Source organism: Vipera ursinii (assembly GCF_947247035.1).
Source record: "Vipera ursinii genome assembly, chromosome: 1".
In the NCBI taxonomy this organism is placed as follows: domain Eukaryota; kingdom Metazoa; phylum Chordata; class Lepidosauria; order Squamata; family Viperidae; genus Vipera; species Vipera ursinii.
The window spans coordinates 15,701,407-15,717,694 of NC_139512.1; the positions used below are offsets into that span (position 1 = coordinate 15,701,407).

A 16,288-nucleotide genomic window follows, 5' to 3' on the forward strand; every position below is an offset into this window, starting at 1 on the left:
CCGTGCGCCTTTGGCATCTAGTCACGCTGGCCACATGACCACGGAGACGGCCTCGGACAAGCGCTGGCTCTTCGGCTTTGAAACGGAGATGAGCACCGGCCCCTAGAGTCGGAAACGACTAGCACGCATGTATGTGCGGGGGAACCTTAGACCTGTGATACAGGCAGTCCTTGACTTAAGAATGGTGAAAATTACAACAGGTTTCCCCCCAAAGCTACTCACAACCTTACAACCAAAGATCCAGCAGCTCCTTCGGTCATGTGACTGCATTTCGGGCACCTGGCAACCAGCCCACATTTTATGGCCATTTGTATTGTCCTGCAGTACCATGACTGCAAGTTACGATTTTTTTTGGGGGGGGTGCGCAAAAACTGGCATTTACAGCTAGTCCTCAACCACAACTGAACCCAGAATTTCTGTTGCTAAGCAAGAGGTTGGTTAAGTGAGTTTTGCCCCAGGTTACAATCTTTCTCGTCAGAGTTGTTAAGTGAATTATTGCCGTTGTTAAAAGTTTAGTAACCTCGCTGTTAAGTGAATCTGGCTTCCTCCAAGGACTTTCCTGGTCCGAAGGTCGCAAAAGAGGATCACGCAAATCCGGGACACGGCAAACTGTCATAAACACAAGTCAGTCGCCAAGCGTTTCAATTCTGATCACATGACCGTGGGGGGTGGTGTGTGTGCCCCAAGGGTCGTTAAGGTGGGAAAAATGATCGTAAGTCACTTTTTGCAGTGCCGATGTAACTTTGAACGGCCACTAAACAGACTATTGTTAAGCCGAGGACTACCCGTACTTCCGGTTGTCTACAAAAATGCCCCACAACGAGTTCACTCAACAACCGCAGCATTTGCTAAATGACCATTGTAAACAAAGTAGCAAAATCAGGCCAACTGCATGGGTGACCTGCTTTATAACCATCATGACTGATTTATTTTTCGTATTTTTGAAAAAAAAATCCATGTATCTCAGATGTACAATAAAATGTTATCTATATGGGCTCATGACCACAGTGGGAAGGCTTCATTATGGTTATAAGTTGAGGACTGCCTGCATGCGCCAGTTTGGTCTTAGACAAGGAGGTCTAATCCTGCTTTAGCCACGAAAGCCGGCTGGGTTACTTTGGGCCTGTCCCTCTCTCCCAGTCCAATCCACCCCACAGGGCTGTGGGTTGTGGGGGGAAAAGGAGGAGGAAGATGTGGAGGTGCCCACCGACTTGAATTACTTGTAAAAATAATAGAAGTGGGGAATGAATGAATTTGCCATCAGGTGTCCCTTTATATAGCATTATCTAAGGCAGGAGTCCCCAACCTTTCTGGATTGGTGGCCCAGGGCAGGGGTGGAGTGGAGGCACCTTTATGTATGCATGAACAGGCCGTGATTGTGTGTGCGACACAAACGGGGCCACAAGTGCCTGTGTGATGCTCAAGCAACGCCAGCGCCCGCCCAATGCTGCGATGCTAGCGCGAGTGGGGAGGAGTGTGTGCTCGCCGTGATGCTAGCGTGAGTGGGGGGTTGCGCTTGTGGCAATGCTAGCGCAAGTGGGGGAGGGGGTGCAGCATGCGCACACGTGTGCACTAGCCAGCCACGCACGGAGCCCAGTGGGCCAACGGTAGTGGGCTGCGGCCCACAAGTCAGGGACCCCGATCTAAGGGCCGCTTCTAATCCCCCACGTTCACCATAAAGGCCACTTCTTCCCAGTCCTTTGGTCCTGAAAAATGCCTTTCAATCATTTACTCCGTCCAAGCCACACGCGGGACGATCTCTGTTTAGCCGCACAAATACGGAAGGAATGTCAAGGGGTTAAAATCTTTCCCCAGAGCGACATTCAGATTGTCAGGATTTGAGCGCCAGCTTCCAGGAGAGCACCCCGGAGAGGCAGCCACAGAAATGGTCTCGAGACACAGGAAGTGTCATTTCTGGGCATCGTAAAAGAAGCTGGCAAGGCCGCCTACAGTTGGGTACTCGTCGTCGTCACGTACAGTGTATCCCTTGACCTGCAACAGTGTTTTGGGTGACCACTCAGCTACCACGGCACTGGAAAAAAGGGACCCGTAGCCCTTTTTCACACGGCCGTGGAGGCATCCCCCCCGGTCATGTGACCAAAATTCAGAAGCTTGGCAGCTGACTCATATTTACGACGGTTGCCGCGTCCCAGTATTCCATGATCCCCTTTTGCGCCCTTCTGACAAGCCAAGTCCATGGGGAGATTCAGATTCACCTCACAACCGTGTTAGATGTCAGACACACCCCCCCCCAGCAAACCCCTCGCCTATTCTCTTTTGCTTTCTCTTCTTTTGGGCCTTGCCCTTGGGGGGGGGGGGGAAGGGGTGCCTGGGGGATTATGCTGGTAACTTTCGCTTTCCTCTTTCTTTGTCTGGCCTCCTGCCTTTGAGTGTGCAACGGGTCTCCTTATCTAGGAGCCGGTTGCAAGGAAACGAAAGCTGGAGGCGGCCTTGAGACGCACACCCCACCGGGCGGGTCAGCCGCCCATCAAGCCACCTGTGGATTGGCTGGAGTTCAAACGGACATTATGACTTTGGTGGGGGGGGGGGGCATGTTGCTTGCTTCCATTATATCCCTCGCACAGACTTGTCTTCAGATCTCGCCTCCCCACCGTCACGTTTCCCTAATAAAAGTTCCTTTGGAGACGGGTGCCCGTTTTGAGAGTTCTGCTTTTTCGGGTGGTGAGTTGAAGTGGGTCCCGACGTTGCTCAATCAACAACGGAAGCGACTCACTGAAGAGATGTGGCAAAGAGAGGTCGCAAAACGAGGCCAAAAATTGACTCCACAAATGTTTCGCTCAGCAACGGAAAACGCCGGGCTCAGTTTGGGTCGTTAAGTCGAGGACTACCCTGCATTTGGGTGGCTTTGCTTTCGAAAAAGTAAAACTCCACGGGATTTTTTTTTAATATACTATAATTGCGTCAACAGATGGCAGCACCGACTCTGTGATAGAGAGAGGGAGGACATGTTCTGTGTTGGGTAGATTCCTTGCGCAGAGACCCCAGCCTCGCCGAGAAGTCGATTTAGATCAACCTGCTTGTTCTCGATCCTTTGAAGCGAACGTTTAACCCGTTTCTCAAAATGGCTGGTCGAGGCAGCCACCCTAACCCTAACCCTTGGTGGAGCAGTGGGCTAAGGCCTCCTTAAGTAACACCAGCTGCCTGCAATTAGTGCAGAGCCTCAGCCTTCCATCCTTCCGAGGTAGGTAAAATGAGGACCCAGATTGTTGGGGGCAATTAAGCTGACTTTGTAATAATGCCGCTTGGGGTGTGTGTGTGAAAGCCCTAATAAGCAGGCATATACATAGAATGAAGGCTACTGCTAAGCTTGTAAGCCGCCCTGAGTCTTCGGAGAAGGGCGGGATATAAATGGAATTAAAATTAAAAAAAAATTAAAAAACCCCCTAGGCTTTACGACCACCACTCAGCCCAAAATTTCTGCCGCTAAGCGAGACACTTGTTCGGTGAGCTTTGCCCTGCTTTACGACCCTGCCTGCCACGACTGTTCAGCGAATCACTGCGGTTGTTAAGTTGGTAACACGGCTGTTAAGTGAATCCGGCTCCCCCCGCTGACTTTGCTCGTCGGAAAGAGGATTCCTATGACCCTGGGTGTGTGTGTGTGTGTCAGGGCAACCGTCACAAATATGAACCAGTCGCCGAGTGTCTGAATTTTGACCGTGGGGAGGGGGTGTTTACTGCAATGGTGGTGTGAAAAACAGTCAATTTTCCCCCCCAGCACTGCTGTGACTTTAAATGGTCACTAAATGAATGGTTGTGAGTCAAGGACTGCCTGCACTTCATGTGCCTTTTCCTGTTGTAATACTCAGGCAGGCCTGACACCCAGGTTATTGTCCAAGGGCAGAAAGCTGTTGTCTTCCAAGCTAATAGAACAGAGGAATGAAGAGACTCTGCCACTGCAGATTCCTTTTGAGGTGCTGGCCTAGGCGACTGCGAGTTATAGTCCTTAATTAAGGCATGAAAAACCAGCTGGGTGACTTTGAGCCAGTCCCCTCCTCTCCCTCTCTCAGCCGAACCCACCTCACAGGGTTGTTGTGGAGAGAATGGGAAGAAGGGAGAAGTACAGTATTAGGCATGATTCTCTGCCTCGAGTTATTTATAAACAATAATACAAGGCGGGATCAAAATCAAATAAACACAGATACACATTCATTTATACCAGGGGTAGGCCGGCCACCTTGGCCCTTTTATGACTGGTGGACTTCAACTCCCAGAATTCCCGAGCCAGCCCACAAGTCATAAAAGAGCCACGGTTGCCTACCCCTGATTTATACAAACACCCCCACCCCCACACACATTTTAAGGGAATAAATACCATCTTGGCTGGCATCTCAGTCCATCCCACCGACCACTCATATTTTCCAAAGAAGGAAACAACGAAGCAGCCATCGGCCTTCTCACATAGGCTGAACTGCCTCTCTCTGTAATATCCAATGTCATGATTAAGCAAATATTAAGGGGAAGGCTTAACAAACCATGGTATCTCAGCCCATAGTCTGCTTGCTTTCTGGAACGGAATTCTGTCTCGTTCTCCCGATAATGCCAATATCGGAAACAATTTGGCAGCAAGATCGGGACAATTAGCCAGTCCCAATAGATCCAAGATTTTCCCTCACACTGTGGAAGGAAGTGGATCGTTATGAGTAACAGAGACCTTTAAGCTGAGGCAAAGCAGAAACAGAAAACATTTTAGAAGGATCAAAGCTCACTAAGCTCCACGAAAGCCTTTGATGCTGACTAAGGCACCTGTCCCCGTTCTGCACAGGGAACACGACGCCCTCACCATGTGCTCCATGCAAATGCTGATCTCCCCATCGCTGTAGAAGGCGCCGTAGAAGCCGACAATGTACGGAGAATTGCACTCGTGAAGCACTTGGAGCTCCCGGATGATCTGGTTCCGTACGGCAGGCTTGATCTCCAAGTGAATCAGCTGTTGACGGAAACAGGAGAGAGACATCAGAGGAGGAAGACAGCGCAGAACAGCTCCAAGAGCAATTCTACCTTGATTCCCAAGGCGGCTTTTTTCAAGAAGCAACTGGCCTTCCTTGTTTTTTCTCTGAAGACCTTTCGCTTCTCCTCCAAGAAGCTTCTCCAGCTCTGCATGGCTGGTGGGGAATGGAGGGATTGATACCCCTAGAAGACCACTGGTCATTTGCCTTCTTTTAGAGTCGTTGAGGCCGCTTGGGGGTCCTTTCGGCAGCTCCGAGAAGGCTCCACGCCCATTTGCACCACTCAGGTGACCCTGAGGACACAGATAAGCCTCCAAGTAGCCTCAACATCTCTCTAAAAGGATGCAAACGACAGGCTGTCTGCAAGGAGTATAAATCCTCCAATTCCCCAACATCCGGTCAGAGCTGAAGAAGCTTCCTGGATGAGAAGCGAAGCATCTTCAAAGAGAAACAAGGAAGCCCAGTTGCCTCCTGAAAAAGCACCTTTGGCATAGAGCACCTACGACTCATTGGGTCATCTTTTATCAACATTCATTTACCTAGAGAGACCAACAGAATGACTCAGGGCAAGCAAAAATGCAGTGGGAACAGGAACAACCTCTGACTTCCCAATTGACTTTGCATGAGGGTAGGTGGCAGGGATCACAATCATGTGGAGTGCAGCTGGTCTGGAGATCCCTGAAATTTCAATTCCATAGAAGTAACGAAACCCATATTTTGCGCGTATTCTTTAAGTTAACACATTTCAGGTACCTTGATTCAAAATTTGTTTGGCTAACTGAAGGTAAAGGTTCCCCGGCACATGTGTGCTAGTCGTTTCCGACTCTAGGGGCCGGTGCTCATCTCCGTTTCAAAGCCGAAGAGGCAGCGCTTGTCCGAGGACGTCTCCGTGGTCATGTGGCCGGCATGACTAGACGCCAAAGCCGCACGGAACACTGTTACCTTCCCACCGGAGTGGTCCCTATTTTTCTACTTGCATTTTTACGTGCTTTCGAACTGCTAGGTTGGCAGAAGCTGGGACGAGTAACAGGTGCTCACTCTGTTACGTGGCACTCGGGAATCGACCCGCCAAGCTGCCGACCTTCTGATCGACAAGCTCAGCGTCCCAACCCACTGAGCCACCGCGTCCGTAACTGAAGGTTACAAACTGAAAAAAATATTTCAGTGGTGTATAGATAACAGCCAGGCAACGTATGGATAGACTGTAAGATTTGACATTCTCTATTTGCACAACGAGAAAAAGCTACTTGTGATTTTTAACATAGATTAGGTTTATTTGAATCTCTACTGGGATTCTAAAACACTGATATTGATTCAATGTTTCTTTTTGCATTTTTTCCAGCTTGCTTAAAGAATTTTTAAAAAAAAGCATCTTCCATTTTGTTAACATTACAAAATTTAAAAGATCAGACAACAAACCCTCAGAATCTGACTATTTCCTGAAAGTCATTTTTGCAACTGAGTAAGTCATTTGCAATTTAAATAGAATTTTATGTTCTACCGACCGTCTGGGCAATTTCTGTTAATCGTAACTAACACATTTACTTATAACTTATAATTAACTGTAAGTCTTTCTTTTCATTTTTAACAGTGTTTTCATTTTTGTAATCTGTTCTACTCGAGCCGTTGTCCATACATCGAGGCAGGTCACCGCATAGTGAAAGAAAGAAATAACACACACTCCTTTAAAATCCTAGAAAAAGGAATATGCAAGACGCAAAAGATGCAAGTTTAGAAATACGGCTTCGCAACAGACAATTCATTCACGGAAGAGACCAGGTTGTACTGTGTTATGATTGCACGTTCAGCCATGAGAGGTGCTTCTGGCCCTTTTAAAAGCTATTGGCAGACACCCTTGCTCAATAACTTGAGAGCCATGGGACTGCAATTATAGCTCTATATTTGCTAATGGTTCTGCATCCAGGAAGGCACGCAGTATAACCTACTTAGCGGTGCAAAAAAAAAAAAAAAAGCAGCAGCAGAAGAAAAGTGGGAAGTAAAGCAGTCACCATAGGAACGCTTGCAAGGCTCAGGAATGGAACACGGAAACCAATTATGGAAGACTGTGCCCAGAAGACTTCAAGCCTTACGGTGCGCAAATGTTGTTTCCAGAAATACAATTTTCCAAAGGAGGGCAAACTTCTTAGCCACCCAACCTGGTATCGTTACCTTCCATAGGAAAAAGGTATAAGATACACCCTGGCAAACTGCGACTGTCATAAATAGGATAGTTATTGATGTCTATCGAGATTCTCAGTCATCCAGGTCACGGTTGGTCCCAAAGGTGCGTTTTTTTCAGGAGGCAACTGGACTTCCTTTGTTTTTCCTTTGAAGATGTTTCGCATCTCCTCCGAGAAGCTTCTTCAGCTCAGACTGGATGGTGGGGAAGGGAAGGATTTATACTCCTTGCAGACAGCTGGTCACTTGCATTCTTTTAGAGCAGGGCTTTTCAACCTTTTCACCCATTGTACCACTTTTAGGATATGGCAACATCCACGTACCAACAGTCGGCTAGAAAGGTGTCAAAAATGTGATGACCAAAAAAAAAAAGTGATAAAGTACAGGTAGTCCTCGACTTACAACAGTTGGCTTAGTGACTGTTCGAAGTTACGATGGCACTGAAAAAAGTGCCCCCCAAGCCACAGCTGAGCAAGACACCTGCCTGCCCGCCCGGCGGCGCTCTTCCTCCTGTCCGAGGTTTTCATTGTTGTGAGCATTTCTGTTGAGGATTGGCAGCGGGGGTGGGGTGGGGGGGTGTTTGGTTCTTATCCCCCCCGTCTGCCAGGTAGTTGAAGCAGGTTTTGGACACTTCACATGACCCTGGGACACTGTGACCGTCATAAATATGAATCAGTTGCCAAGCGTCTGAATGTAAATCACAAGACCCTGCAGATGCTGCAACATTCCAGCTGATCGGCGCTTCTTCTGGGCTCAGCAGAAGCACCGGGATCGGCGCTGAGCTCCAGCTGGATCCTGGCGCTGATCCTGGTGCTTCTGCTGAGCCCTGACAGCCCTGCAGTTCCAGCCGTCTCTTGCTCAGGCTTGTGCGGTGCTGCCACCGGTTCAGCTCATTCCCCTCCCCTGCTACCACTTTTCTAGGATGGTCGCGTACCACTTGTCAGGTGCCGATGTACCACAGGTGGTACCCATACCACTGCTTGAAAAGCCCTGTTTTAGGGAGTTGTTGAGGCCATCTGGAGGTTTGTCTGTGTCTTCAGGGTCACCTGAGTGGTGCAAATGGGTGCGGAGCCTTCTTGGAACTGTTGAAAGGACTGTGTTGCAGACTGGATGTGGATGATGTCATATCCCACTAAGTCATGTCTGACCCTTTGCGACCCCGTGGACCACAGCATACCTGGCCCTTCTCCCCTCCACCGTCTCCTGGACTCTGCCCAAATACATGTTCCTTGCGTCAACGACCTTATCTAACCATCTCATCCTCTGCTGTCCCCTTCTCCTTTTGCCTTCGGTCTTTCCTGACATCAGAGTCTTCTCTAATAAGTCCTCTCTTCTCATTTGGTGGCCAATATATTTGAGCTTCAGCGTCAGGATCTGTCCTTCCAAAGAGCAGCCAGACGAAATCTTTTAGGATTGGTTGGATCTCCTTGCCGGGTCCAAGGGACTCCCGAGCGTCTTCTCCAGCACCACAATTTGTAAGCATCAATTCTTTGGCACTCAACCTTCCTTACGGTCCAACTCTCACAGCCATACATCACTACTGGGAAGACCATAAGCTTTGACTATCATATCCATATCCTACCAATCATCCAACTTTCTCTCCCCACTGAAGCAGGAGATAGAAGAAGCAAAACTCAAAAAGGGGCTGCTAAGTCCCTACTAGGGCCCCTTACCGTCTTTTTTTTTCTCTTTGATCTTTGTGCTCATTCACATTAGAACAGGTCACATAAGCCAAATCAGACGACGATGGCCAAAATTACAGATCAATTTCGGCTTCTCTTGTTGCAGTGCTTCGGAGACGGGAGAAGGCCATCTAAGCGCTTTCCATCATCTCAGAAAAGCAGCACCTATTAATTAATTTATTTTTTTACAATTATGGATGGACATGGACTGAAAGTCACTACAGGCAGTCCTCAACTTCCAACCACAATTGGAACTTCAGGCAGCTGTTAAGCAAATCGCACCTCATTTTACAACTTTTGTGCCACGATTGTTAAATGAAGCACGGCAATTGTTAAGTGACTCACGGGGTCATTAAGCAAATGCGGCCTCCCACATTGACTTCTCTTGTCTGAAACCAGTTGGGAAGATCGCAAAGGGCAATCACATCTCGCAAGATGTTGCAACTATTGTAAATACATGCCAGTTGCCAAGCACCCAAATTTTCATCACATGACTATGAGGATGCTGGGATGGTCACTAGCTGTGAGAACTGGTTCCCAAGTCAATTTTTTCAGTGCCTCCGTAACTTTGAAGGGTCGCAAAATGAATGTTTATGAGTCAAGGACTAGCTGCAGTTAGAAGCCAAAGGAACTTCACCTTTGCTGTTTAAACAGGTATCAATACAGTATCAAAAAGAAGAGCCTTGGTGGAGCAGTGGGCTAATGCCTCCTTAAGTAACACCAGCTGCCTGCAATTAGTGCAGGTTCGCGTCCCACCAGGCTCAAGGTTGACTCAGCCTTCCATCCTTCCCAGGTAGGTAAAATGAGGACCCAGATTGTTGGGGGGCAATAAGCTGACTTTGTAATAATGCCGCTTGGGGGGGGGCAGGGTGAAAGCCCTAATAAGCAGGCATATACATAGAATGAAGGCTATTGCTAAGCACATTGGTTTTTGCTTAAAATTGTAAGCCGCCCTGAGTCTTTGGAGAAGGGCGGGATATAAATGGGATTAAAAAAAAAAAGGCAATCTTGCACCAAAAAAGATGATTGCATAAATTTACATGGCTGCCCATCTCACGTTTAGTGGCTCTAGGCTGTGTACAAATATTAAAATCAGCAATTAAAAATAAGAACACATGACACCTTAATCATAGGACCACATCACCAGCAGAGCTCGCCTAACCTCCTGGCCCAAATTCCTGTGGAAACAGTCAGGCCTTCAGAGTTTTATGAAAGGCTAACAGGGTCAGATCTAGATCCAGATAACTGTGAAGTCATAGCAGGCGATAACTTCTAGCCAAACTTGGATGATTGTGAAAAGCTAAACAGGATTAGACCTGGTGAGTACCTGGGTGGGGAACTGCCAGGATATTTCAGAGTAGCAGACTACATTAGAAAAGGTGGGGGGAAAAACACTCTGAAGCTGCCATAAAAGTCACATCATCATCAAGTGAAGTCATCTCTAGTAAAAGGTGAAGCAAATCCTTAAATAAAATTCTGTAGATATCACAAGAAATCTAGGAACCTAGATCTATTGTCTAGACCGGGGGTAGGCAACCTCGGCTCTTCCATGAGTCATAAAAGAGCCGAGGTTGCCTACCCCTGGTCTAGACAGTCCAGAAAATTGGACTAAAAATATTTGCAGCAGTGAGGCTCTAAACTGTTGCAATATTTTAGTATTCATGCTGTTTATTAAGTAGGAGACAAGTTGGAGATTACAGGTAACTCTCAACTTACAATCGATCGTTTAGTGACTGTTCGAAGTTACAACAGCCTGGAAAAAGCAACCTATGAACATTTTTCACACTTTTAACAATTCGCCATGGCCAACTCACCGTAGGACAAGAGTTACACTAATATTGAAGAAATAGTATCATTAAAGAAAGGATGCCAAAGGAGTGACAAAATGAAATGTGAATGATTAAAAATCAAAATAATTTAGCTATTTTAAATAAATTGAATGGTTGAATTGTCCCACAGCACATTGGCGGTAGCAAGTTGTCCCATTCCAGTTGCTGGGGTAGGTCTCCACCCACCCTCCTCCTGTGCTTACGCTATGCCAGTCAATGCACACTCTCACTGTGTTCCCCCTCACCCCCTTCCCGGACCTACACCTGCCTGCCTGCCTGCCTGCCTGCCTGCCAATTTGAAATGTGCAACTTCCTGCTAACTTTGGTTATGAGAAGCAGGAAGTTGTCACTTCTAACCACTGTGAGATTTTAGTTAACAGCAGCAAACCAGGATGGCTTTAGGACCACACACAGCTTAGCAATGGAAATTCCGGTCGCAACGGCCATGTATGCAGAGGACTACCTGCCTGTTTTCTGAAAACTCAACTCAAGAGTTGCAATTTGCCTTGTTATCACTTTGTAAAGTTTATTGCGCTGATGGTGTCACTCCTTGACGTCTTTGGCTGACCTTCAGGCCCACGTTTGGAAAGTGGCTTGCCTTCCCCCCCCCCCCCAGGTCTCACCTTCCGTGCCATAATTAGCCCTGAGGGTTTGTGTTGTACTTTGGTGACCACCCCACCGTTGCCAGCTCCTAGTTCCGAGATCCTCTCGAAATCGTCGTCTTTCAGTTCACCCACTTTGGCCTTCTGGGTGAGGAAAGCTTCCAAACGTTTCTTCTGCTGCTCGTCCAGCTCCAGTTCTTCCAGTTTTTTCTGGAGGTCCACAAGTTGAGCTCTAAAGGAAAAGAGGGCGAGAGCCATCAGACCTGTGTAACACATCACTGTGTATGCAACGGACTGGAGCAGCAGGGACATTGCGATATTTGCTAGTGAAGCCCGAAGGCTCTTAGAATGACTTGTAGGAAAATCACCTGGCCGCCACAATTTCCCACATTTATGTACAGGTAGCTCTTGACTTACAACCACTAAGTGATCATTCGAAGTTACAACAGCACCGGGAAAAATGAAGTATGACCATTTTTCACAGTTAGGACTGTTGCAGCGTCCCCGTGGTGAGATGATCAAAATTCAGAAGCTTGGCACCTGAATTATATTTGTGACAGCTGCAGTGCACTGGGATCACACCCTTTTGCGACCTTCTGACAAGCAGAGAAATAGGGAAGCCAGATTCACTTTACAGCCCTGTTATTAACAACGGATTCCCTGAACAACAGTGGTAAGAAAGGCCATAAAATGGGGCAAAACTCACTTAACAACTATCTTGCTTAGCAATGGAAATTTTAGGCTCAGTTGTGGTTGTAAGTCGAGGACTACCTGTATCGAAGATTGTAAACATTTGCTTAGTTCTGTGCCAGGCTGCGTTCTAACATTCCGCCTTGGCTACGAAGAACGTCTATTTTCTCAATCTAAACAAGACATTCTCCAAGCCGCCTAAACAAAAGCGTGGATAGAGATTTTCAAATATATTTTCTGCCAGTTGCCGTTATTTTCTCATTCTATTTGCTTTTTTAATGTACTGTACCTTTGGATTATTTTCCTTTCTATTCTTGGTGCTGTCACAATCCCCCTTCCTTTATTCTAAACGCCTCAATCTTGACTCTGCTAAGCTTGTAAGCCGCCCTGAGTCTTCGGAGAAGGGCGGGATATAAATGGAATTAAAATTTAAATTTTTTTAAAAAAAATTAATTCCCCCCATTGATAGCGGCTTCTTCCAAATCGGTTCTTTTGCTCAAGATAATTTCTCGCTCGCACAACCATTTACTAAACAAGCTCCTCAGCTTTCTCTCCCCGCTGCTAACCCATCCAGATGTCACTCCCGCTCTACACTTTGCTTCCATTTAGCAACATTCTATTTGTGGATATAATTGTGAATTCCAGAACCCTACGGTGTGGCATCTCCCAATTCCCTGAGCCTCTAACTCAGGTTAAGCAGTAGTGGGGGAAGGGGTAATTGTTGTGATCTGCACAATGGGTTTTCAGTTTGGTTATTTATTATTATTATTATTAATTATTATTATTATTTAAAAAAACCCTGTAAATAAAGAGAGTGTCACACTTCACAGGGATACAATTGAAAACCTCAAGTCTCTGGACGTTTAACCCTCCCTCCCTCCAACAGAAAGCTCACAGACAAAACTTGATCAAATTAACCTAGATAATAACAAAATCTTATATGCACAGAACATTTGGGTACTGTAGTACACAGGTATCAAAAACCTCTATAGGTCTATGTTCCGGGGTTTAAATTCTTATTTTTTTCCCCTCCCACGTTTCCATGTCAATGGTTATTTGAGGGGTCTCCTGAAAGATACTTAAGCTATGTTAACATGATTGTTCTCTTCAGCGTAGGAATCACGGGGTTAAGCTTTATTCCTGAAAATGAAACATCTTAATATTAGACCTCTCCTAAGTCTTAGGCTATAAATAATTAAGAGTTTCTCCTTTGCCATGCCCGCTTTGTGGAATCATCATTATCCTAGCTCAGTGCAAGTTTTAAATTTGCTGTAGCTGCAATTCTATGCATATTTATTCAAAATAAATCAAGCAAAATTCGGAGATGCTTATTTTTAAGTAGGAATCCACTGAACTGACATCTTAAAAAAACATATTTATTTTAGAAGGTAGAAGGACTTCATTTGGATAAAAGGAAAACATTTCTCAGGAAAAAAATAAAAAAATAAAAAAAGCTTTTTTAAAAATAAAAATTAAAACGGAAAGATGAGAAGATAGGCAGCAAATTCTGTATCTTGATGGTTCCCAGATTCCAGCTCTTAAAGTTACAAAGATTCCTCTCTTCCCATTTAAAATATGTCCTGTTTAAAGTATGTAAGTCCATAAGTACTTTTATAAAAGACTGGAAACCTTTTACAGACTTTTTGCTGAAAATGGACAGAAATAAACTGGGGGTTTGCCGATAAAAGGGATTAAATATAGGAAGAAGATCTATATAATAGATCTCTAAGGGTGGGAGACGATAAAAGTTTGCAACTGTTGTAATGAAGATTAGAAGTGGCTTTACATTTTCTTTCTCTCTCCTGTTTCTCTTTTATATTTTCTACCTTTTTATAATTTGTTCTTGGTTATCTTTTAATTACCGTAGGTAAAATCTTTCAACAAAAATGATAACCTGTCTAAAGCGGGCAGTTTTTCTTGTGCATTATTTCGCCTGTTTTTCCTTCCTCCCCCCCCCCCCACTACAGTTCTGATTCCTCCTCCATGCATAATTCCCCTTGCATTTCATTTGCACACTTTCAGCAAAGTCTTTGAACACTATGCTTCCTTTGATATGAACCCCAGTGCTTGTAGCAGTTCTTGGCTATATGATATTCTCCATTACAAATATGTAGATGTAATTTCCCGATCCATTTACACAGCTCTTGAAAGGACACATTATATGGTCAGCTGCCCTCCGTCAAACTGCTGCTTTTGTGCAAATCTGCAGCGTTTCCACCAAACTCACTTAGTTTCTTTTAAGTATCGCTGCTCCTTATCATAAGTCCCCTCTAAGCATTTCAGAACTGCCAACTTATCATTCATTTCTCCAAATATACTCAACAGACGCTACTTTTTTCACTATATAAACCTGAACAATTTAATTCCGAAGCACACATCATCTTTCCCACCATCAGCAACTCGCACATTCAACCCCCCTGCCCTTCTTTCCATACTGTACCCATTTTTATCGGCGTGCTTATAACGGTTAAAGAAGCCGAGCTGATCAGATGGAAAGCAGCCAGCCTGGGCTTGAAACCCGAGCGCTGTTAGACAGGATGAGCTCCTGTTCCTTGGCCCAGCTCCTGCCCACCTGGCAGTTCAAAAGCATGCAAATGCAAGTAGATCAATAGGTACCAATTTGGTAGGAAGGTAACAGCACCTCAGCATAATAGCCATGCTGGCCACATGAGCCAAGAAACATGTCAGGGCACGACTGGACAGGGAAACCTTTAGCTTTCACCAGCCTCCTTTAAATCAGATAAAAAGGTAAAGGTAAAGGTTCCCCCGCAGATGCGTGCTAGTCGTTTCCAACTCTAGGGGTCGGTGCTCATCTCCGTTTCAAAGCCGAAGAGCCAGCGCTTGTCCAAGGACGTCTCCGTTGTCATGTGGCCGGCATGACTAGACGCCAAAGGAGCATGGAACGCCATTACCTTCCCACCGGAGTGGTCCCTATTTTTCTACTTGCATTTTTACCTGCTTTCGAACTGCTAGGTTGGCAGAAGCTGGGACGAGTAACAGGCGCTCACTCTGTTACGCGGCACTCGGGATTCGACCCGCCAAGCTGTCGGGTTTCCCATGAAATTCAATCAGCACATTTTTTTAAGCAATCCCCAATCTATTAAATTTCCATCATATTTGCAGGAGATGGACCTCTGGCATACACCATTAGTCCCAGGTTCAAATCTCTATTCCAGCATGTATCTCACCATCAGATCACAGACCACGAGTCTCACGCTTTATTACAGATAGTCCTCAACTTACAACTGTTCGTTTAGTGACCCTTTGAAGTTACAACAGCACTGAAAAAATGACTACAGAGTGTTTTTCACACTTATGACGGCTGCAGCATTGCCACGGTCACATGATCAAAATTCAGTCGCTCATATTTATGACAGCTGCAGTGTGCCAGGATTCTGTGATTGCCTTTTGCAACTCCCTGATATGCAAAAACAACAGGGAAGCCAGATTTACTTAACTGCAGTGATTCACTTAACAACTGTGGCAAGAAAGGTCGTAAAATGGGGCATAACTCACAACAAATATCTTGTTTAACAACAGAAACGTTAGGGTCAATTGTGGTCCTAAGTTGAGGACTACCTGTACATTGCATGGTTCCAAGGTTGGGCAGATGTGACACTGAATGTGGTCAACATTACAAACAACAAAGAACACTATGAAAAACAAAGAACATTTTAAGCAAGTACGCTATGCAAATCCAGTGAGTATGGCTTTCTATGCTTCAGTGTGTCACTGAGTAATTCATGGTAGGAGCAGGTTATGCAAATACACCATAATTATACTTGACTGTATGGGTGAGTTATGTGAGACACACACACACACACGTTTTAAGCTCTTTGAACAGCGATTTCTATAATCAGTAAAATACTAAAATTAATGTACACAGTAAGACATATATATTGCAAATTTTTAGCTTAGATGACGTAAGATTTTTGTGAAAGTGTCATGTCTACCCTCACAAACTAACTGCCCTGAGGGATAACCAATTCACAAAATGGCTGCAGCTGGTTATAGACTGGGTTAAAAACAGCACTAGAATCTGAATACACGATGGTCCTGCCCGTAGTTACGCATTTCCATATTCCCAACTGTTCAAAGTTGTTACAGAAATAGCACTAGAGTGGAAACCAGGGGAGGGGGGGAGAGAGAGAATGCCATTACAGTTAATAGTACCCTAAACACCTTGGAAAAGACAGGATAAAACTATGTAATAAAAATAATTGCTATTCAGTTCTTTTATTATTGGCTTTAAACTACTGCTCATCTTTCCACACAATTTCTCTACTCAATATCCCCAATTCTTCCTAATTGCTGCTCCCTGCTACATTATGCATACTCCA

At 45.5% G+C, this 16,288-nt stretch overlaps 1 protein-coding gene across 1 annotated transcript in view; it reads right to left on the reverse strand.

The window, feature by feature from the left end:
• The window catches only part of MAP2K2 (mitogen-activated protein kinase kinase 2), a 43,381-nt gene that overhangs the window by 22,493 nt on the left and 4,600 nt on the right, over nucleotides 1-16,288 (reverse strand). Inside the window, exons 2-3 of the mRNA XM_083364291.1 lie at nucleotides 11,280-11,490; nucleotides 4,802-4,948 (exon numbers count right to left, since the gene is read on the reverse strand). Coding sequence (XP_083220417.1) covers nucleotides 4,802-4,948; nucleotides 11,280-11,490 — 358 coding nt within the window. The remainder of the gene's footprint in view (nucleotides 1-4,801; nucleotides 4,949-11,279; nucleotides 11,491-16,288) is intronic.